Here is a 24,944-nt window from a genome sequence, read left to right on the forward strand (position 1 = left end):
TGTTGCTTATGGGTATGGGCTTCCTTACTGAGTTAATGAAAACTGATTGTGGTGACTGTACAGTGGTTTCACAGTTTTGTGAATATACTAAAAACCACTGTACACTTTAAATGAGTGAATTGTATGGTATGTGAATTATATATATTTCAATAAAGTTGTTCTGTTAAAAGGCATAAGCAAAATCTGACCTTGAGTCTTTAAAGGCACGGTGGCATAATCACTGAAAAGAATCCAGCTAGAAAACCAGGCAAAAGAAATATATTCCTGGTTTTGAGTAAATAAAATAGAGGAAGACAAAGCAAGGAGAGTTGGCTTGACTACAAAATATGGTCTTGTGGGTTAGTAGGCAGGGCCCTGGCCCATAATTAATATGCAGCTCCAACCCACAAGTCCAGAAATGAATAAACCAGAAGCTTTTTAAATAAAGAATGGCACATTTTTCATTAAGTAATCTTTAATATGGGCTTTTTTTTTTATTATTGTTTTAAAGAGAAAGGCTGTTATTGCCCAGAGTACTGCCTCTTCCTGCCAGTGATTTGAGTCCCCATGGGCCAACATCAATCACCCTGTTCTAGCCATTAGCTTCTTTATCTCCAGATCCTGCTGACCTTGGAAAAATATCCAATCAGGTGACAGCCAGTGTTGTCCGCATCTGTCATAACATAGAACAGGAAGGGTTCCACATCATAATATAATGTCTTGTGGTCCAGAAAAAGCTTGGCCAACAGGCACAGATTCTGGCAGTAGATCTGGAAGTAGAGAAAGAGTTCACGTGTGGACCAGTGATTCTTGAACTTATCAGATAAAGTCTAAAATTGGAGATCATAACTATAATTGACAATGAAACAGAAATTACATATTTTGGCCAAAAGAAGAGTTCTATCTTCTTTATAAGGTGAAATGGAGACAAAGCAAATTCCTCTGAAACCTGTGAGTGTACAACACAACCATCCCTCCTTCTTACGTCACCACTCTTTACCTTGTTTTTCTTGCCATCCACTTCAAACACGGATATTGAACCTTTGCGATATATCTCATCACCGGGGGGGTGTTTCCATACACATTTAGCCTGCAAGAGAATGGAATTCACATCAGTTTGAAAAACAAACGTTCCCAACAAGACTGCTACTCAAAAGGGAAAAGGAATCAAGGTCAAATTTAGTTAGCTGAGAACATACAGCAAAGCAAGTATTTTTTTCAGTAAAACAAAGGCTTCTAAAGCACTGTAATATATTTACAGTATTTTTATAGTAGCTTAGAACAATTGTTCTGGATTACATTCTGGCATCATTTCAACCCAGGAGATTAAAACCATCTACTACGTAAAAGCCAGAAAAATAAAATACCCTTGCTTATTATAAAATGTCTTGCGATAACAGGAAATTCTTAAGCAGCTTATTTCCAGCAGCTTAGAGTTGCTAAGTAAAGGTAAGAAAGACTACTTTACTCTCACCTTTACCAGTAACTTCTCTAGTTGCCTCCAAATGTCCCCTCTGTTATATAAGGAAATAGGAGCAATTCCTTCTGGGAAAAAAAAGGCAGGATGGGATGGGGTGGACAGCAAGGCAGTCTGGTGGAGAAGCAGGAAGTTGGGGGAGTGCAGCTGGCCACAAGGGGGCATTAATGGACCCCTTTCCTTACCTTTAATTACAAATAGATTTACTACGGCCAGTCAGCCATCCTATAAATAGGTGAATTCTTGAAAGGTTTTATGTAAATGCATTTAAAAAGCACATGTATATATTCGAATTTTCTATTAAATGTTATTGTGACTTTTGGTCAACTCAAGAATCATGCCTCAATTTGTCACATGTAAACCCACACATTTACTAACTGGAATTGCTTCAAGAAAACTAACTACAGTTTGTTCCCCTCTCCACACCTTTACATGTGACTGGCTCTTCACAACAATAATCAAACTAAAACAACAATTATTTGTTCAGAAACATAAGTCAAACCTATTGGCAAAATAGACAAAGAAAGCCCATTTAAGTGATTATGTCCCAAGCAATGGAAATCAGAAGCATGGATTAAAACTTTCATTTCCTGAAATTCTATTTTTGAACTTATATAATACAGTAAGTCCTGAAAAGGACTGAATGTTTACTTGACCCTCAGACTTATCCAGACCCTCTGTTTTCTCCACCTACTATTTCTTGCCCCTTTTCGCCAGATAGTGCCACTAAATAACCAGAAAGATGGTAAGCAGTTCACATCAATAAAAACGCCAGTCTAACTATCATACAACACAACTATATTTTAGATTACTTCCATGGTCTAAATCATAGAGACTAGTCTTGATACCATCATCTCCTGTGCCCTAGCCTAGTGTCCCCATCAGTCCTCACCCATTGCCTCCAAGTCAAAGTGTGCCAGAGTTTGGAGAGTTTATTTCATAGGAATAGTTTGGGGCCAGAACACTAGAGACTATGTGCACAAGAGTTGGAAACACAAAAAAGCAGTATCACCAAATTGGGGAGAAGAGTATAGTAAGACAGAAATCATGGGAAGCCTGGGTTGTAAATGTTCAGTATATGGAAATCCTGGGAAATAAAGAAGAAAGGAGACAGAATAAGAGACACCCTAAAAGGCCTTTGAGCCAAATTACATTATTATAAGAAAAAAGGAAGGATTCTCTGTCTGAAAAACTAAACTTTGTCCCTTACCCTTTCTCTATCCCTACTCCATGGCAAGACAAGACCCTTCATTCCATAACTAGGGAAAAGTGGCTTAAAGCTACAAAATATCTAGTAAGCATGTCTGTCAACAATATAATCACATTTGAGCTTTTACTTATCTAGGAAAAAGGATGTTCAGAAGTTGGAAAGCACTAATCAACTTGAGAAGGCATCAAAGGACCCATTCTGTTAATTTCATAATTTATTCTCCTTAAATTAAGCGTTCATTCAACACATATATATTGGAAATATACAGCCTACGGTAGTTGCTAGGGATACTAAGGTGAGTTACACTGTCCCTGCTCTGGCTAATGAAGTTAATATATTTTCGTCTAGCTTGGTACACATAAAAACTGTGAGCAGAGGTAATCCATATCCCAAGGAAGAAATGGAAAAGAACAGGCAGCAAGAAAAAAGACAGGGAGATGTATATATATAACAGGATGTGGTTAAGAGTTATCAACTGCTTTGGGTACCACCAAGCATCAGCAATGCAACAGGCAGTATACCCCTACTCTAAAATGTGGTTTTCAATTTCCTAAGCCTTCACTCCATTATTGTGAACCACTGAGAGATGCTTAGATAAATGTCATCTAGACAGATGTCAAAATCTAGAAATTTACAGCTTATCGCAATACGGTCATGGAAATCCCAGACAACTTACCATGTGTCGGCGGAGTATTGTTTGGCTCTTCATGTATTTTAAACAGAATTCACACATGTAGAGACGTCCCAGTCGTGCATATTCTTCAGGATAGGGAGAATGGTACCAAGTATCAAGCTCATAGCGACCAAAAGCAATTGTTTTAATCATGTTGCTTCCCTCTGTGATTTGGCCTTGAAGCCTTAACTTCTCCTATTGTAAAGAAATCAAAAGTTGAAAGATTAGAATTACAGTTGATCCCTGAACAACTTGTGGGTTAGAGATACTGACCACCACCCATCCCCCACAGTCAAAAACCTGCATATAACTTTTGCCTCTTTCCAAAACTTAACTTCTTATAGCCTAAAGTAGACTGGAAGCTTACTGCTAATACAGTTGATTAACACATACCTGATGTGTTATATGCATTATATACTGCATTCTTACAATAAAGTAAGCTAGAGAAAAAAATGTTTTTCAGAAAATCATAAGGAAAATACATTTATAGTATTCACTGAAAGCATCCATGTACAAGTGGACACGTGCAGTTCAAAAACATGTGTCTGAAGGACAATTGTAATCATTTGTATTTTTTGTAAGCTTGTGTGCATGCCACCAGGAGAGGCAATGAAAAAAATTAAACACATTTGGCTTCTAACTCATGTGAAACTTGCGCTGAAGGGGGCTACATGGGATAATCAGGAAGGTGTATGGAAAACTTACTATCTGCATTGCTCAGGGTATAGAAGAGTAGCTTTTCTCTGCTCCCTACCATACTTTGGGCCTCTTCACTTGAACATTAGAACAAGCTCCTGGTAAAATTTTGTCTTTATCAGCCTGAATCGAATAATAAAAGGCAACCTGCCACAAATAAATTCCTCACCTTTACAAAACATTCTAAACAGAAAAGATCAGCTAGAATGTGCTTTACATATCTCCAGAAGCTTTTATAAAGCTGTCGATCTGCAGGACATATACCCATAGTGGTCACCCTTTCAACTGAGGTACTTTCAAAAATATTCCTGAAATATGGACAATGCTTTAATTTTCGAATCTAAAGTCTAGAAAGCAGAACATGTTTGGATATCTATCTCCACACAATGGCTATGATTTAGATATAGAAATAATCTTTACGCATAACCAGGTATAGCATTGAGAAAGGCCAGCCTAGGAAATGCTCTTTTCCAGAGGAGAAAAGAGAAAAACAGTAGTAGCAGCCCATCCCAGCCATGGGCAGCTAGCAAACTGCTTCCTGCAAAACTTTTAACAAGTCTATTCTAGGATTTTTAAACAAATTATTTGATACAATTTTTTTAAAAAAGTCATTCACTTTAAAAACTGAGTTTCCCTGAACATATTTAATCTATTAAATCAGAGGTAAACTCAATCACAATTTTCTTAAAGCAAAATTGTTGACAATGCTGTCTAGGATATCAAAACTAAATGTTAACTATAGATAAAAGTTGCAACAGAATACCATCAAATATGTAAAACTTGGCGGTATCAAAAATTCTAAAATATCTGACGACAGCCTTTTTCATTATTCCTCTTTACTGTTCTTTTTATTGTTTTATAGCTGTATTGAGGGGCTGAGGCAACCCTGCAAAGGGGAGTTCCGGTTTGGATTAAGTGAACAACAGGGGGGGTGGTATCTTCCTGTCTCAAGGTTCTCAGAATTGCAAATTACCCAACTAAGAGATGGGGGCACCTACTGTTTTATCCAGATAATCACCTCCACCAAAGAAGTCCTTCCAGGAACTGAGGTGGTGAGAAAAAAAAAAAAAAAAAAAACAACTCTATGGGATGAGGGAAGGGAGGAAGGAGAATTAATTTTAAATAGGAATAGGAAGGAAGACAGTCCCAAATAAGGATAGCTGGGGGAAGGAAAAAGAGATTCAAGCAGCAAAGATACATTTAAGTCCCATCGAACTGACTGCTAACCATTTTTCTTGGCAGTTCTTAAGTGCCCATCACAAATGGTCCTCAGCTTAGAGGTTTTAATACTTACCAAATCCTCTGAAGCTCGAGCTTGTGCTCTTCGGAAAAGATCCAAGTCATACTCGCTAGTCAGGTTTTCTAACAGAGGTTCCCGCGTGTTCCCATAGGTCTGCCTGTGTTCCTAGGAAAATAACCAGAGTATAATACTCTGTGCTTCTAAGAGCATCTATTTCATTTCAATCGATGTCGACAAAAGGGCCAAGCACTAACATAAGCTATTTATTGCCTGCTATATGCCAGGCATTATACTGGGCACCATGGATCTGGCAGACATACATACTATTTACTTATCAGGCAGGTTAATGCCAGAAGACACCCAGTACCCATCCTGTTGAATCTGGAAAGAAAATGCTCTTACAACCTCTCCAAAAGGAAGTTTCATTCTTCTATCTTTAAATGAGCACCTCAAGGATCAGAACGCTATGCTTCCATTTTTCCCTATGAAAATGAGCATGATAGTACAAATAAATAAAATACAACAAACCTAAAAGCACTACAAATTCCTAGAATCCTGAGATCTGAAAGGAATTTTGATGGATACTCACTCATTTACAAACAAAACAAAAAACCGAATCTCTAAGCCTGAGAGTCTAAGATTTTTAGACTGAAAATTTTAGACTGCAGGTTCAAAGAGGTACTTAAGATAAAATTCTTTTGTAAATTCCTTCACTTAATTGCTGCACCCACCATTCCACCGTCCGCAAAAGGCACTGTAATGCTCTCACTTTAGAACTCCAGCCCAGTGCGTTTGAAAAATATGCTGGACTCTAAAAAACATTTTACTAGATATTAATAACAAAAGCCAAAAAATTGGAAACATAAAAATAATAGTTTTAAATAAGTATCAAATCTTACCATTGCAGTCACTACAAACACCCTTACACAGAAAAGGAAATCCACAAAGGAAACGAACCTTTTAAATCTTTGTTTCTAGCCCTTCCCACTTTGTCCCAGACTCCACCCCCAACAAGAATGGAAGATAATGGTAGTTAGGTGGAGTGGGTGGCTCATCGCAAGGAGAACATTACAGATTTCACACATTATTAGCATATGAAGAAACCATTCAGTAGTACCTTTATTCCTAGTAAAATTTTTTCTAGTTAATCTGGGCCCATCTGAAGGATATCTTTTTAAATTTGGACTCATCATTTAAGACTTAGGTTTTAAGTATTAGCTATTTTTTCTAGTTTTATGAATTTTTTTTTTTTAAGCTTAAAAAAAAAAAAAACCTATCCAGCATTTTTGCCAGGAAGGTTGGGTCCGAATAACCTAGCCCACACTACTGAAAAGCAGATGTTTGCAAGGTAAATTTCGGAGGGTTTTACATCAGATATTCTTTCTACCTGTATATATTCTGGGTGAAATTTCCTCTCTAAACCTCTCTAAACCTCTAAAATAGGTGAAACATTATTTTTGCCACAAGATTATGGGAGCAGTATAACCACAGTGCCTAGCACAAACACTAAATAAATGGTATTACACTATCATTTCTCCTCTATCCAATTTGTAGATAAAAATACTGAACAAGACAGAAGAACACAACAGTGCACCCCAGAGCCTACTAGTAGAGCCCTTCCTCTACAAACTCAACATGTCTTATTGAAGCCATGCTGACTGCCTTAGTCACTAATCATACTTTTAATAATCAATTCTAATGACTAAATAAGTAAACATTCCAACTCTGTGAAAAAAAATATGAATCAGAAAAAGACTGAGCGATCACATGCCAAAATGTTAAATGGTTTATATCTTGGAGGGTAATTTTTATTGGAATTTTTCTTCTCTATTTTTTTTTTTGGTATTTTCAATAGTAAGCATTTATTAACAGGTACATAATAATATAAATCTTTACTCAAAAATTAAATTCTATACAACAGTTCTCTGAAGAACTTTTAACAAAATGAGGATATTAGTCTAAGATATTAAAGTGAAAACAAAGTAATTACTAAGTAAAGACAAAGTGATACAGTAATATCTAACTTACATAAATAAGGCATCACGTATAAAGCTAAAAGGACATATCCTAACATGCCAATTGTGGTTATATTTAGGTAGCAGGATTAATGTTTACTTCTATATGCTTTTGTTAGTTCTATATTTCCTATTACAAATGTGCATTACTTTCAAAACTTGAAAGAAAAAAAATGTTAAACTACTACAAAAAGCTCCATTAAAAACTATATTACTGAATTAATACCTTTTATCATGTAGGAATTTTATTATTCCCATTAAAATAAGTGAACCACAACTTGGCTTGAATAGTCTTCCTTATACAGATATCTCCATTATCACAGGCATTTGTTTGAGTGGGCAAATTTAACACTTTAAAGCTAAAGTAAGGTTTACAAGCAACTAGAGAATTGAACTTTTTTTTCATGTAAATTCTAACAGTATTATGTTTTTGGAAGACCTCCCCTTCCCACTCTTAAGAGACTGGTTTTGGGGGATTATAGTAAACACTAACTGCCAGAGAATAGTCTTCCTTCTTACAGAGAATATCAAATGCAAATCTAAAAAGCAGATGCTTAGAAACCAAAAAGAATCAAATGTGATGGCAAGAGTTTATGCTAATTAAATATTTAACTACTTCTCACCATATATTTCTCTTTCTGTTCTTTGCTTAGCCCAGAATTTCTTTTCTTCCTGAGTTCAGCAACCTTTTCCTTATATCGCAGTTGCCTCTCTGTCGGTGCCTAAAAGGTAAAGGAGAAAATTAAGAAGCTAGCTGGAAAACTCATTATGTAATTAGTTCCCAGATGACAGTAATAACAACAACATCAAAATCAATGAGGGAGAAGGAATGCCAGATGTGTGACAGCCACCCTATACATACTATTGGCAATTTAAAAATTCCAATTGAGTTCCCTCATCACCTAGACCACTACCCTTACTGTCAGTTAATATGAGTTCAGAAATGTACTTATTTTAATATTAACCCAAACAGAACATACATTAAGGATGGAAGTCTCCACCAAAGCAATAGGAATAAAATAAAGATCATTTTAATTCAATAAGCATTTATTGAATGCTACTGTTTTCCAAGCACTGATACAAAAAGGAATAAAAATTTAAAAACTATAAGAATAGAACCCAAGACAGACAACAAAAAAAAGTATAGGTACCACTTATACAGTGTTTGTTACCTACCCAGCATTAAGGATAGGTACCTTATATACATAATTCAGCTGATTACCCTGCCAGGTAGGTATTACTAGCTCCTTTTTATTAATAAGGAAATAAAGTTTAGGACAATTAGCTGACCTGCCCAAGAGTAACAGAATCCCAGTATTCAAATCCAGATCTGTTTGACTCCAAAGCCAAACTTCTCCCTCACTGCTATGCTTCTGTTATCCACCTATAATCTAACCACAAAAACTGACATCCATATGATGAGCTGTGTATATTAATACATAACAAGGTCTAAACTAACATTCAGAGAACATTACTAACTTAAAGAGTACAAGGGCTTAAAGTTAAGTTATAATGGGTTAATGCTTATTGAATGGGAATGGCATGAAGAAGAAATTCGTTAATGGTAAGAGAATTTTTGGGAAGAATTCTACAATAGCTTAGAGTTGCATAAGGCCTTGAAAGATAAATACAATTTCTTCTTGGGATAGGTATAGAGTTCAAGGAAGAAAAACAAAGAGTAAAGACCAAAGGCATTCAGAGAAGACTAAGGAAGTAAGTGTAATCAACAGGTAGGAATGTTCAGAGAGGCAGAAGGATTAGGGCAAAGCAGCATCAAGGGAAGAGAGAAGAAAAATGACAATCGACAATGTCAGATGCTAAGGAAAAGTCACTGGTGACCTTGGAAACACGCCAGCAGAGTACAGGGGCTTAAAGTTAAGTTATAATGGGTTAAAAAGTAGATGGGGCTTAAAGAGCACAGGGGCTTAAAGTTAAGTTATAATGGGTTAAAAAGTAGATGGGGCTTAAAGAGCACAGGGGCTTAAAGTTAAGTTATAATGGGTTAAGTAGATGCAAAATGAGGAAATAGAGCAGCAAGTACAATCTTTCAAATAATCATGATTATCTTTCACTACTACTATCATTATGTTACTATTATGATTGTTATTATAGATAGCATGACTCCTTCATTTATGAGATGTGTTTGTTTTATGAAAATTGACTATTTGGAAAACAAATATTCTGAGTTTGACTAAAGACTAGTTATCTAGACACACCATAGGAAATGAGACATGGATGGATATACCTAAAGACAGTCATGGGGCAGAGGATATCCAAGACTTGGCTCTCAAACTGAACGGCCAGAGCTTTAACAAGGCCCATACCTGGTGCCTGGTTGAATGCCTGTTGTTGTCATCTTGCCTGTGGGACAGCATCCTTTCTTCTATCTGCTTATCCCGGCTCTGTGCTCTCACCTGCAACCATCAACAACGTCAATAAATCCACCTGCTTCTAAGGCTATGTTCACTTAAAGCATAAGAATACAAGAATAAATCCTCTGAATTGATGTGGTACTTTTATTTTCAAAGGGTCTTCACATTATCATAAAATCTGTAAGATACAGATAAGACAAACTTCACATTCTGTTCTCTCAGCCATCAACTGAGAATCAGAGAACTGAAATAACTGCACCTAAATCATAGTGAAGCTAAGATTTTAATTTTAATTAAGTCTGATGACTCTGAGACTGTATTCTTTCCACTGTTCAATGAATAAGAAACAGTGTGAGGAAGTACAGGAACAGAGTGAGGTACAAACAAAATGTTAGATAGTCAGGTCAGATCTACAGAGAAACAACTCTGTAGTTACATGATCTTACACAAATCACATTAGCTCTCCAATAGTTTCATCTTTTGGGAGGACTCATCCACCTACATATTCAATCAACTTCAACATTAAAACTCAGCATGGTGAAAAGAAAAGACTGACATTCTCCCAGAGATCTGCTCCTCCCCAAAATCCTCCCTACAGTAATAAAGAACAATACTTTCCAAGCAAGTGATCAGGTCAAAACTTGATCACTGTGCTTGATTCTTCTCTCTCTTTCATACCTCACATTGAATCTATCAGCAAGTCTATTAGGCTGCTCCCCTCCAAAATATATCCTGAATCCAACCAATTCTTACCATCTCCACTAGTCCAGGCCATTATCTACTGCCTGAACTTTGGAACAGCTTTCCAACTAGTCTGCCCTCAGTGAACTCTTGTCCCCTTCAGTTCATTCTCCACACATCAGCCAGTTGTGATTTTTAAAAATGGTTTATGAAATTATATCATACCTCTGCTAAAGCCCTCCAGATGCTTCCCACTGCCATCAGAATGCAAACATACCCTTTGTGCCAAGGCCTACAGGTCCTTCATGATCTGGATCCTGCTTCCTCATTTCTTATCATGAATCAGCCACACTGGCCAACTTTCCCTCAAACCCAACAGTACTCAAAGTTTATCCCCACCTCATAGCCTTTGTACTTGCTCATCCTTCTACTTAGAGTTCTTCTCAGTCTTGACACAACTGCCTCTTGGTTGTCAGCCATGACTCAGATCAAATGCCAATGCCTCTGGAAGGTCTTCCTTAATAACCCAAGCAAAAGCAGTGCTGTACCCTCGTTACTTCCAAAAAAGTCATTCTGTGTCTTTAGTCTTTTTGTTCCTCAGAACATTTATCACTACATAGAATTCTTATTTACGTGCTGATATTGCCTCCCTCCATGAGAACATAAACTCCTTGAATGAAGTAGCTTTTTATCTCATTTACAGAATCCTTGGATACCTGTAACAGTGCTTGGCACATGAAGTCACCGAAATCTAGGACTGAATAAAAATGTTCATATTATTGATAGCAATAGCTTACTGGGGAAGTCAGCGTGATCATGTATATGCATGTACTTAAAATACTCTAGAGCTTTTAATAAATATGGAGGATTAGTCTAATCTTTCCATTTGGGATTTTAAATATAATTAAAAAATGTATCTTTCAGAAATTCTCCTGATCCTCCAAGCACACGTTCCAGAAGTAAAGATGGATTATGCTGAATCTGATTCCCCTTGTAAAGAAGAGAGCATAAAAGAAGAAAAAATTCAAAAAATGCTTTTGCTTTTTTCAGAATTTTCTTCCCAAACTGAAATTTTTCTTTTTTCTTCTTTAAAAATAAATTGCTTATGGTAACATGTTCATATTGCTACAAGCCAACAATTTTAAAAGTTATACCTTAGGAAGACTTTTATATAAAACCACTGACGGTATCGGATAGTTCCATTTAAAGACAAGTGGTAGAGGACAACTCTCAGGAAACAAGAAAAAGAGATTACAGCTATTTCAGAGAAAGAAGATCCTAACACCTTATCAGCTTTGATACAGCAAAGCTGTTCCTGTTTTGATCAATCTCAGACTGATAGGAAGATAATGGGAAGACCTACTACTTACTCTTACACAGAGCAGAAGTAACAGCCTTCTTATACAAGAGATTTGGGATGAAGAAAATAAATGTCCTCAATCTTACAGCCATATAAGCATGGAAAGTACAGTACTTTGCTGAAAGATTAAACGTAAAGAAACAGTTTATCCTGTGGTCGACTGGTAAATAAGAGAACAAATTCCTGAGTCAGAGAAGTAATGTTAGCTAGGTAATCTAATTTTTCTCAGAATGAAACTGCCTCAGGCAAAAATAAACCTGTGACCCTCACCTTATTAGTAAAATAACAACCACAAAAATAATTAATACTTTGGTCTAACCAGCTTGGATAACCTGTCCAAACACTATCCAAGCAATTCATTTAATTGATAACATTTTCAACTCTTGATTCCCCACAGTGTGATTGAGAGTAAGAAAAAAGAAAAAGTATTCCATAGAAGTAGACGGAGAAAAAGAATCATGAAAAACTTTTTAAAAGTAAAATGTCTTCATAGATTTACAAGAGAACCTAATGCATAAATATTAAGATCACATACTGATGCAAATTAGTCCTTAGTGGAAAGGTCCCTAGCAGTCTTTGAAGTTAATTTCCAATGAAAAATAATGTGCTAGAATTCCATAAATAATCTCCTTAACTGTTTTCAAAGCACTCATTATATAATTATTTTATCTGTCTAATTATTTTTAAGTTTTTTTATGATGTTTCCTCTACTAGAATTTAAGAGCAAGGACCTTGCCTACTGTTCAAACTGGATCTGCACTGTTTAGCAAAGTGACTGACAAATGGTAAGTGCTCGATAAATATACACTGAATAAATGACAACACAATTACCTTGCATTCATCAGCTGAGAGGTTATGATATAGCGGACATCCTGAGATGGAGAAATGTCTCTCATGTTTTCCCGTAAGGTGTCCTGGTAAAGAAGGGGAAAACTTAACGTCGAGATAGAAGATTTAAGTTTAGAACATACTTATGTATGTTCAATATAAACTACAGAAACTATTTTCTTCTGTCCTGATGATATATTTCTCAAATTCCAAAATGTCATAAAGCTATACATTTATAATAAAGGCACAAAATTACAAGCTGAACTATTTTTTTGTGGAATTTAACTTTCGTATGTTAAATTGATCAAGTCTAAAATATAACAAGTATGTTTTCCTTTCTTAAATGCAATCCTATACGATCTGAATTGAACTTTCAATAATCAACAGAAACTTTATGAAAAATGAAGAAAATGACCTTTTCTATCATATAAGTACATATATTTTGATAATGCTAATGAGATAAAAAGATAAATTAGCTAAGCTAAACCGCAAGTCTACAAATATATTCACCTTTCTTTCACGAAATAAAGACATTTAATTCGGGGTAAAGGAGACACTGGGATTTAAAAAATTATACATGATTGATAGAGTAAGCTTTAAAGAGCAAAAACAGTCCAAGTTTGGGGGAAGAGGGGAATTAATATATGATATACAGGTTACCATTTCTCTGGGATTATATTATTTAAAATATAATTTTAGAAGTCCACACAATTTATCTTGGACACAAAAAACTACCCTCAATGACCAAACAGCATACAAAAAATGTAAAATATCACTGCTACAGCAACCTTTTTTAACTATTAGGCATCTATAACTTGAGTAAATTATTCAAATCATGTTTATTTTATAATATGTAAACTAAAACTAATCTACTGTTATCTATACTGAAAATTTAAAAAATGTAGATGCTCTATTGACCCAATAATTTAGGCTTCTATAATCAAATTCCACTGCTATGAATTTATCTAAAAAGTCACCAAAATATGTACATACAAGGCATCCATTACAGTATGGTTCAAAATAGCTAAGAATGAGAAACAGTCTAAATGTCAATAGATATGGGACATTTTAAATAATTCATGAATTATCAATACAATGGAATTCTCGGTATCCTTTAGATGGATGGACCTCTAAGTGCTAATAATGTAAAAGAGCCAAGATGTCAAACCAACCACTGTTTATTCTCTTTTTTATGAATAATAACAAAAAAGAAATAGATGTGCATATACACGTATGCTTATGGATCTAGAGAAACTTATATACTTCAAGCTCTCCTACAGAATTTTAATTTTTCACAAGTACATAATAGTTTTATACCAAAATTATATTTTTTTAAGTTAATAAATTGTTCTACCCAAGATAAAGAGTGGAATGGGATCAAGAATCATTTTTGGATGCTCAGAATCGCACTTTACCAACTTTGCCAGTATGTTAAAACCAAAGTCCAAGTAAACTTTCCTGTGATGCAACAGATTCATACTTACCCTCTGGTCTACCTCATTAAGGGGGCTAAGTCCTGGGCATAAATAACACACAATCAGGCTCCTTCTTCTGATCTCATCTTCTCTCCATTCTGGTCACTTTGCCCCAGACATATTGGCCCCGAAGTGTGCCTCAAAATGCCTTAAGCATTCTCCTGTCCCAGACGCGTTGTACTTGCTATTCCCTCATACCCATAATGCTTACGTCTTATCCCCTAGATACTCAAGTTAATTCTTTCAGGTTTCTGCTCAAATGTCACTGTATCAGAGTGGCTTTTCCTAACCTACATGTGTGTTAGTGTATGTGTGCATGCACAGACGTAACATCCTACTGTCTCTGTATTCCCTTTATTTTCCTTCATAGTGTATATCACTATTTGATGTACCAACCTGGTTTGTCTTCCTTAGTTAAGACTATAAGCTTCATGAGGATAGGGAATTTGACATGTTCACAACTACATCCACTTGAACTTAAAGTATCCGGCAAACATTCAATAAGTATTTATTAAATGAATGATTAAACATAGTACAGAAAATAAAAGTAACAATTTAGAGATAGTGACTAGCAGAGGTGAGGAAAGTTCCTTTCCTTGATGTGGGGCAGGTGAATCCCTGTACCTTCTTAGCACATTAGCTATCTCTTGTAATAGCATTTACATGACGTCTATTCTTAGTTTTTCATTACTTATCACAAGGAAATTGACTTAGGCCTGGAACAAGTTATCTTGAGTGATAATTAGTATGGCATTCAGAAAACTTTTACTCTATGTTATCCATTTCGATGGACTGAATTTGAGAAACTGCCGCTAAGACCAGGAAAGGATACAAATTAATAAAATACTAGGGAAAATGTACTGCAAAGCATCAATATACTATTTTACCTTTTTTCTGAACCTGTGACCACATTCAAAGGCTAAGTTTGAGATGTAGACTAAGTAGTGAAAGGCTCCTTATCTCTCAGTCAGCACTTTCCAACTAACTCTAGATAGCTTAAGTCCAACATATGCACCTAAGCTCACCTAGGGAGCATAAATAAGGTTTAGCCATTATAAAAATCCCTCAGGGGTAAAAGTTTGTCATAAGAAAATAATGAAACACTCATTTATCTGAGAAGAAATATTTACCTAGTTTATACTTACTAAGTACACAAAGTCACAAGACCTAAAACTACTGAAGTTGCAACAGGCCAGGGTGTCACCTATACTCTTTTAGCTTCGCTGTCTCTTAATAAGTATGTCATGTTTTTCTCATTTCCTTAACAGTTACGGCCATACAACTACTATTCTGCACTATCTTACACTCTATTAAGCTTGAACTATGCGCCATACAATGAGATATTTGAAGATAACTGGTCTTCTTTCATTTTTGCTGGAAAAAGGAGAGAATTTTTCACTGGGAAAAGCTCTCAATAAACTAAATAGTGCATCACAGTTAATTTTCTTGCAACCAGATCTATTATTATAGACAACAGGCCAAGTAGCAGAAATGCTTTTATTCAAGTGTGTCATTCATTGTTACCCTGCGCATGTGATCACTGAAGAGCCTAAGAAGGTGAGTCACAACAGAATACTATAAATATTTCTGGGTGATCATAATTCCAGAGGAAGAGAGAACCACAGAACACAAGGTCTCATAAAGCTGGGGCACACTCACCTAGAGAGTTACAGCCTGGTGTAGGACACTTCATGTTAAAATTGTAGCTTTCATGGAAGCGACGGCGCTTGGGGCGATGAGAAAGATCACTGCCTGAGTCCTTCAGGGACATGTCCTTGGCAATGCTCTCATCGTGAGACACATTGGGGCTGGAGATGTCTATATCAGACTCAGAAGAAGGTGCATTTCCAGTTGGAGTTCGAGGGGGAGACTCATCATGATCAGCTGTATTTTTAGTTTCTAAAATAAAATTGGTAGAACTCGCAAATGGGGTTCATTTATTTAGAAGTTTACTATTCAGAAGAGTTTATGGGCTTCCCAGATCCTCTCTCTATGATTTAACTAGTAACTTTTTGTCATTTATCTACTACAAAGCTATATGTAAAATGAAGAGAATCGAACTCTCTTTTGGACAAATTTAAATTCTGACTAAAATTAAATTTTGGTTTTACCCAATACATTTCACTTACCTGTTTCTCCTAAGCCCCCACTCAAGGGTAATCAAAATGGAACAGAAATAAATTTTTAAAAACATCACCATCCCACTCTCTTTCCAGGAGACAGAGGATAGAAGACATGAAAATGGTCAGGCTTGGCGTGAGAATATAAATAGACTTGACTTCTGAGTTAGCTATTGGGAATCTAACAATTACAGACTCGAAACCATGGGTTGCAAACCAAATGCCTACAGAGGCTGAGCAAGGCCAAAGAGAGCTGATTGTCCACCTCAAGGGACAGTTCCAACCAATTATTACTGTGGGTAAACGGCTACCTAATGTTCCCAGAACTTTCTCTTTTTTAGAAGAAACTAGTAACCCAGGTTTTTATATGAAATCTCTGTATTTTCGAATATTTGCAACAAAAATTTTTTAAAGTAAGTAATTTGCAAGCAAACCAACCAACCACATTTGTAGGCTAGAAGCTCACCAGTCTGTAACCTCTGCTCAAAGGCCTCTGATTTGAGCTGGTGAATTATAATCTCAATTGTTTACCATTCTCCATCACTGAAGGATGCCTCTTCTCAGAAATTCAGAGGTAACTGTACTAATGAGCATGGCTGTAAGAAAATCTAGTCCAAGCCTTCTTGATCTATGGATAAAACATACCCACACCCTTTTGCCCACTGCAGAGCTAATCTAGTATATCCAGCTACTCTGGATCTCTGGAATACTCTAATACCAACCGTCATCAGCAAGATCTAAGAAAGGAGTCAGGCAAGCAGCATTCACCTAGCTGAAATGTTGTCAATGTTAGACATCTAACTGCAATGGCCTCAAGCCTTCCTGTAATGGGTCCGAATCAGATCATATCACTCACCTCTATCTGAAAAGTCAACCACTTGCTCAGTTTCTGAGCCAGACGAACGAGTCTGCCGAAGGGGGTATTTTTTCGGAGTCACTGGGGTAGGCTGCTGCTGGCTTCGGGTCACTCTCCTCGTAGAATAAGCAGGCTCCTCAGTGCCAAAAGACTGTAAATTTCGAACAGGACTGGAATCTGTTCCCAATTTTAAAAGATAATAAAATATTTTTTTTTAAAAAAGTATATCAGTTTTATTTCCCACCCATACGATTTATAGTATGTAGGCCATCCTGACTTCACAAAATCCAACAAATCTTTAAAATATCTCTTTTATTAAATGAAATATAAGCAAAAGAGCCTAGATCAGATATATAGATACAATATAGTACAGAATATAGTTTATGTTCTGGAATCAAGGTTGAACATGATTCAATTCCACTCCACCATACCAACTAGCTGTAGCAACTTAAACGAGTTAATCTCTCCAAGCCTATTTCATGATCTATAGAAACGGGAAGATAGTAGTAGCATGTTACTCGTGTTTGTTGTGAGGAATAAGTGAGATAACACATGTAAAGCACTTAACATGATACCTGGTATGCAGATCTAATACTTTATAAATACCAGGTGCATCTTCTCTTCCTTCCATTACTTAAACACATCATAAAACAGATATTCTATTACTAAAGGTAGAACAATATACAAATATTTCCTTAGAGATATCTCTTTTCTTTCCTTATTACCTTCTCTGATACCCTGAAGCAAAAATAATAATAGACTCATAAAGGGTAAGGCAAGAAAACAGTTTCTAAAATAGCAAAACATATTCTAAAGCACCTGGCAGGCTTTCTACATCTCCATGCTGATGATGCTTAAAAAAAAAAAAAAAAAAAAACATAAAAGAAATTTAAAGTTGAAATTAAAGCATATTTTACATAAGAAGAAAACAAATTCTCAAACTTTTGTATAAAAGTACACAGCTAGGTTATCAGTTTGCACACATTTACAACGTAATCTGTATTTTGCTTTAGAGAGGGCTGCCGTACATAGACTACACTGTGAATGGTGTCCCCAGGAGTTGTAATTCTGTAGTCATGAAGTATAATAACTAGAAAGAGACCCAGAGCTCATGTATTTCCTAGCTGTTTTGAATATTTAAAACTTTTAGGTGTTCAGGGCATGGCTTTCTAAAAACATGCCACTGCCTTTGAATATATTGTTCCTTCTGCCTATAATAACACTTTCCCATCTTTCGACTTGTAAATTTGTACTAGATCCTTTAAGATTTCTATCTGAGAAATCCAGTCCTACCCTCATTTGGCTGCCCTATCTCTAGGTTTCCGTAGTACTCCATGCAAACATCTCTGAGTCCTTACCACAATAAAGTGCAATGATTAGCATAGCACCTGAATAATAGTAGTCATTTATCAATATTTCTATTGTACTAAAAATAAAACTTAAAAATTAAGAAATCAAGAGACAACAGCTATTCTTCGGTTAAAATGTTAAATTCAAACATAAAGTTAGGAACTGTTATTGAAAGAGAATATTCCCACTTTTTTCCTTGAAAAACTGATGTTTTTCTCTCATTTTGTAACACGCTCACACAGTAGTAACCAAATCAGCAATATTTAAGTGTTCAGAGTATATTACATGTTTCCCCCATAATCTATTATCACCTGTTGATCATCAGCTTTCTGATTAATTGCAAACCTTCTTTCCTCCCCAGGGAATCCCAGAGCAGACCCAGGAGGGGTCAGGGTACCCTCCAAATCTAAGCCCAGATGGGTATTTACAATTAATAACTGAGTTAACTATTTCTATCTATTAATTGTGTATCTGACTATATGACAGAAATAAACATGGTTTTAGAAGTATTGGGTCCCCTTCAAAAACAAGTTCAAGAGACTATTTTATGTCCCTAAGTCTAAATCATTCTAATAGAAGTGAAAAGATATAAGCTAAAAAAATGAAATGACTCAAAATATACATGTGTCATATATGCATTATACCATAGTTCCTTTGATTTACAAATTGGACAGCACCCCCAACAGAATCATTTTAAATAACTTGACAACTTCTGTAGTCATTTACTCTGTATTTCACCAGATTCTGTGTCATCTACAACAAACAAAGGGATCAGTTTCTACATTAACTAGCACAGTAATATGATGATCAGTCAGTCATGAGGCGTGGTCAGGAAGATGAAGCCTTTTACCTTGGGAACTCTGGCTCAGCCGGGCTGAGGAACGGGTGACTCGGGCTGATCGCCGTGACGTGCCATCACTCTCTGAACTGTCTGTGTGCTCGAGATCTGTAGAAAAATCGGAATCTTCGGTTCCATCTGAACTACTGCCTGCATTCCTCTGTAACACCATAGATCCAGACATTAGCATAGCAGCATTTATTCTGTAGATTTGTATTAACACTAGAAATTAAACGATGAACCATGATGCTGAAACCACCAAGTTCAAATCTAAGAAAGGATTCCCTTGATTTAGAGCATTTAAATAGAACAGCCTATAAATAATGTACCTTTATTAATTAAATGAAGGAGAATTAATTCTTGCTATATTAAGATTAATTCTCAAACAAGCCCATTTGAAGGTCAGTATTACAAACTGGAATTAAAAGTATTCAACTCAAAAAGATCTGACTGACATAACTCTGCACTTACAGAAAGTCCAAGGTAGTGAGAAAAATGTTAGTGCTAAACTCCATTTAATCTTAGGGTAGCTTTTATTAAAATTTCCATGAACAGCTATCATATTTTAAAAAGCCAAACACTAATTCAAAATATCATGGTCCACAACTCTGATCCCAAAAGAACTTAAGCAGAAAAAAAGTAAAATTCTTCTACCTTTCAAGTTTCTCCACACGAACACTAATGAACACTAAAAGTGCTTTAAAAAAAAAAAAAAAAAAAGGCAGCTTGCACACAAAGACTTGTGGGTATTCAGAAACACAGGGTTTTTTTAAATTATTCCTTTCTATTAATAATTATCTGTCAATTATTAGCCTCCTGAGGAATGATTGGCCATAAGGATAACTTTTATCAATTGAGCATTAACACTATAACCTTTACTAAAACAGAAAGGGAAGAAGAATATGTGCTTAAAAAAAAAAATACAAAGCTTCAAACTATAAGTTCCCTATTTTTTATTCAAAACCCTTAGGACCAGTTGTGTTTAGAATTCATAATTTTTTTTAGATTTTTGGAAAGGGAATCTTTGCATATATCCTAGAAATAACACCCCATAATCAAACATTAATATTTCTGCACTAAAATGTATAAACAATCAAACTAAAGGAGACACACAAAAGCTATAAGTGGCCTGAGGACAATTTAGGACAGGTTTTGCCACCAAATACAAAGAGCTCATTTTCAAGAGCTCTTTGTATTCGGATGACTGTGGACTTTTTCCAAGGCACCAACACTATTCCCGCATTAGTTGAGCCTTAACATAAATACCACCTACCAATTGTAGGTCATTTTAGGAGACATTAAAAAGTGTAAATATTTTATTTGAAAGCCTTTGTGAAGAGAAATATTTCCACAGAAATGAGCAAAAACGACACCCAGCTTTCCAAAGAGTTCAAGGGTAATCTGCCCACAAATGAGCAGAGGCTCCAGAAAGAGTCACAGAAAATCAATAGGATGAAGGGAGCAGGGGTGGTTTAAAGGTCATCTAGTCAATTACCCAGGTATTTGAATTCCTGATCATCTCTGACCATTCCATCCTACCTTGACCCTGGAACTCAGCTCTTCTCTCTGTATTTCACCAACTTCACATCTAACTCCAGAGCAGATTTACTTACCCCCTCATTTCCCTCTCATAATGCTTAGCATAAATACTTCTAAGTAGAGAATTTATTCGCTTCTTCTACAGTTATTTATATGTCGGTTTTCCCCATCAGACTGTGATTTCCTTAAGCCAGGGATCTAATTAATTTCGGAACCCCCAGGAATCAGAACATAGCAAGTAATCAATAAACATTTGTTGAATTAGATTTGTTCTGCAGTGCTGGCTCTGCCATTGCCTGAGTGGCTGGGGGCACTCCATTAGGCCTGTTTGTTCAGCTGCAAAGAGAAGGAATGGGGGTGTCCCAAAGTGATCTCATAAGTCTCGTCTAATTTTAGAAAGTTTTGATTTTATTAACTGCATTTTCTAGGCGCTAACCAAGCAAATAGGGAAAATTACGGCTTAGATGCAATAGCCCAGTGTGTGATTCCTTGGGAGGGGGCGCTGGTTCTCTATCCCCCAGTCTTCTGCTTTGTTGTGCCCCCCGCCCGGTAAGAAAGGATGCTCCCAAATCCCGCCTCACCTATCAGCTTTGCCAGCCGGGAGGGCGGGGACTCGTGCCACCCAATCGTGGTCCCATTAAACCGCGCCCCCACAGGACAGACTGCCAAGCCCAGCCAATCAAGAGAGGAGGGACCGTTTCCTACAGCCAGTCCGAGAGCGGTAGGGTCAGGCCCAGACACCGCCCCCGCACGCGGGGAGGTGACCGTTGGGTCCAAATGGGCGGTGTCACCAGCCAATCAATATGCTGCTAAATGTTTCAGCGACCAATTAACAAGAAGAACGCCTCCGAGCCAGGCAAGCAGAGGGCGGGAATAGTTGCAAGCATAGGCCGAGAGGCCAGGGTCGGGCCCACATTTTCTGTGGGGTACGGACAGAAGAGAGGGTTGCCGAGCTAGGTTCCAGGCAGCGGGAAGTTAGAATCCAGGGACTGTGAGGCGTGGCCAACTGCGTCACGTTGCTGAATCGACTGGCCTTAGAAACCCGCCATCCCTCCTGTCCCGTTCTTCTCACCTTCCTTCGCGGCATTGCCGGCGGCTGCGGCCCGACGGTTCCGATTCGGGCACCGGCAGCAGCAGCAGGAACGGTGGCTCCGGCGGGCTCCGTGGCGGCCTCTGTAACAGTCCCAATCCTGCGGACGATCTCAAGTGCCTCCTGCTTCACAGCGTCTAGAGCCTTCTGCGCAGGCGCCGCGGGCTGAGGCGCTTTTTCCTTCACTTCCGGCTAGGGCTCGCGTCATTTGACGTTACGAGCCAGATGGGGTGCTGGGAATTTCGCTCCTTCTAGTGAAGCTAGTCAGCGCCATTTTGGAGTCGGGCACAAAGTAGAAACGGGGACCAGCCATTTTTAGTTAGGGGAATGGTACCCTATGTAGGCGCGGGTAGCCATTATTGTTTGGGGCAGAAGTCTGACAGTTGACGTTAAAGGTTCTCATCTTTACCTTGGGCAAAATTTCCCTTCCCGGTCGTTTTAATTTCTGAAGTCGAGAGAGAAAACCCCCAGAATTCATCAGGTTGTGGAGATTTAACCCCTTTGTTACCCAATTGGCTAAAGGACGTTTCCGTTTGTCATATAAACTCAAAGTTGAGAAGGGATACTTTGTACAATAAGCTATTTTTAGGGCCATCCTACGTCTCAAAGGTGCGAATGGGGGCGTTTAAAGGGAAAAAAAGGGTAGCGTCCATCGTCAGGAAGTTTCTTGTTTGGTAGAGGAGACATTGTCCTTGCCCGTAGCGAAGAGCAAGTAAGTTAGTCGTTTACGTCGCGGAAGGAGGCAGACCATTCTCCAGAAGCTGTAGCTCCAAAGAATTCCCTATTAGCTCTGTGGTGAGCGCCTAACTCCTTCCCCTATTCCTACAGGTTTGAGAGCCTCGGGTGGCCCGCGGGAGGTGGGGGGTGGGTGAGGTGCTGCATCAGATTCGAAGAAGCAAATGAATCCCATTTAGCTCAAGGGACCTCTGGAAATCCCGATGCTTGAGCCAGGAGTTGGGGGAGGGACGAAGAAGAAAGAATATTTTCAGTGAAGCTGGAGCTAAAAAAAAAAAAAAAAAAATCGTGGCTATTTAAATAATAACAGGGCCATCTTCGAGGGGGCCTACGAAGAAGTTGGTTAGGATATAAGGCTGGAAGAAGAGCCATAAGAAAAGGTTGGGAAGTGGAGAGCAGGCGTTGAGGATTTAAACTCCTTGGAGAAAAAGTCTTGGGAGGACCAGATCTTGGCCAAGAGCGACTCAGGAATCCAGGCAAGCTCAGTCATTAAGTTAGGATCCTGGGCCCCAGTTTCACCTAAGGCCAACTAAGATGGAGATTTCCCCCAGGCGCAGAGCTAAAGAACAAAGCAATGGAAAGTAAACATCTGATAGATGTGCTAAACAGAGGGCTCTAAAGAGTTAAGGTTCCACTTAGCCTGCGCTCTCCTTGGGGATATCCTGGGCTGGTATTAACACAGGCAGCTTTTAGTATTTAGCTTTTAGTGTTTAATATAAATACCTTTAAATAACCTACTTAGGTTGAACTGCACATAAGAACTTATTAGAAATGGGCTCGAGTTTCTTCTTTGCATATCCTCCCAACACTTAAGCATTTAATTTCACACTATTACTGTTATTTTTCACTTACTGGTGTGTTCTTGAGGTCACTCTTGGATGTTTGGCTCCCCGAATAGTGGAAAGGAGCTCTTAAGAGCATATCTCGATTCTTTCATATCATCCTTAATAGTGCTCAGACCATGCTTTATCCACAGCAAATACTTGCTCGTGGATCAGAATGTGTTTACCGTTTCAGTCTCTGAATGTATAGCACTCAAAGATGGTGAAATTAGTATTTTAGAATAAAATCTTATCCTGACTTAACCATTTATCATCATACAAATACCATCATGACAAATGTTCAACATTTGTTAATCTCTTACACTGGTCTTTCAAACACTGCAGCTAACACTCTAAGAATTTAGTTTCATTTAAACATAATTCTTATCCTTGGAAAGTGTACACTCTGGCAGAGAGATGAAAAAACTAATACCAATAGAATAGAAATATCATAAGAAAAATGTGTACTCGAGATAAAAGTAGAATAGCCAGGTATATTTAGAAAAGGGAAAGGAGAATCCTGAAAGCTTTTTTTTCTTCCTTTCTTTTTTTGAACCAAACATAATCTTTACTTTGACTGTCATTTTTGTCATGACAGAATTCTTGAAGTGGGAACTGATGTTGGTTTCAATGCTTCTGACCATTGCCGTTCTGCCCTCCCTCTTCTCCCAGACTTCAAATAGGTAGCTCTGCCATTCTTCCTGCCTTTATACATCTCCCAACCTTCTTTAAAATTTATTTTCTTCAGAAAGTCCGTATTTGTTCTATCTTAGGTAGTAAGGCATAGTGATATATTTATTTTGCTCTTCTATATTTACACTTTTCCTTATACAATTCGGTAGCTGTTCTATTCCTTTCTCTCCTAAACACATAATAGGAACATATAACTTGTATTTATTTTATTCATCAGCTTTACTGGTGTCCAGTACAGGGCTTTGATATCAGAACCAGATTTGAATTTCAACTCTGCCACTTTCTTTCTCCATTGCTCTTGAACAAGTTTTTAAATTTATCTGTGCCTTAGTTTTCTCATCCATGAAGCGGAGACACTAATAGCCACCTCACAGGGTTGTTGTAAGGATTTAAAGAGATGATTATTAACATGGTTCCTGACAGAGTACAAGTGCTCAGTAAATGGCCATTGTTATTGATATAAGTCCAGTCACCCTAGTTGTGGCTATAACATCTTAATGTTCGTGACTGTATCTTTATATGGTCTCAGTGGTTGTTTGCTTTTGTCTGTTCAATCTCACTTCAGCTCAAGAGACACGGAATGATTATATACAGGCATTGAGTCATGTCAATGTGGACGAAACAGTGTTTCCCCAGACCAGTATGCTCATTCTTCTAAAACACAGTAGAGTTTTAATGGGGAAACAGAAAGATGAGCAAGGTTCAGAAGTGATACAGAGGAGGAAGTGGAGTGTTTTATCTGGAGGGTTTAGGAAAGAATTTATAGAAGAGGTGAAATAAGAGTGGAATTTCATAAGGCAAATAAGTTTGCCAGTGGGCAAGAAGAACAGGGGCTTTCCATGCAAAGGGAACAGCATGTGGAGAAGTGAGGAGCAGCATTGTGTATGGGGGGTGAC

The 24,944-nt window shown here is 37.4% G+C and overlaps 1 protein-coding gene across 2 annotated transcripts in view; it reads right to left on the minus strand.

The window, feature by feature from the left end:
• Positions 1-21,983, minus strand: part of KAT7 (lysine acetyltransferase 7) — a 28,078-nt gene extending 6,095 nt beyond the window's left edge. The window contains exons 1-11 of one of the 2 annotated variants that reach the window (XM_016158437.2): positions 21,782-21,983; positions 19,183-19,330; positions 16,983-17,159; positions 15,666-15,905; positions 12,535-12,617; positions 9,615-9,704; positions 7,914-8,012; positions 5,330-5,440; positions 3,343-3,534; positions 980-1,069; positions 609-749 (exon numbers count right to left, since the gene is read on the minus strand). In XM_016158437.2, the coding sequence (XP_016013923.1) occupies positions 609-749; positions 980-1,069; positions 3,343-3,534; positions 5,330-5,440; positions 7,914-8,012; positions 9,615-9,704; positions 12,535-12,617; positions 15,666-15,905; positions 16,983-17,159; positions 19,183-19,330; positions 21,782-21,796 (1,386 nt within the window). In that variant the 5' untranslated portion in view covers positions 21,797-21,983. The remainder of the gene's footprint in view (positions 1-608; positions 750-979; positions 1,070-3,342; positions 3,535-5,329; positions 5,441-7,913; positions 8,013-9,614; positions 9,705-12,534; positions 12,618-15,665; positions 15,906-16,982; positions 17,160-19,182; positions 19,331-21,781) is intronic. The other variant, XM_016158438.2, reaches the window with a different exon arrangement.
• Between the last annotated feature and the right edge of the window lie 2,961 nt (positions 21,984-24,944).

The sequence above is a fragment of the Rousettus aegyptiacus genome, unplaced genomic scaffold (genome assembly GCF_014176215.1).
Source record: "Rousettus aegyptiacus isolate mRouAeg1 unplaced genomic scaffold, mRouAeg1.p scaffold_m13_p_6, whole genome shotgun sequence".
NCBI classification, from domain to species: domain Eukaryota; kingdom Metazoa; phylum Chordata; class Mammalia; order Chiroptera; family Pteropodidae; genus Rousettus; species Rousettus aegyptiacus.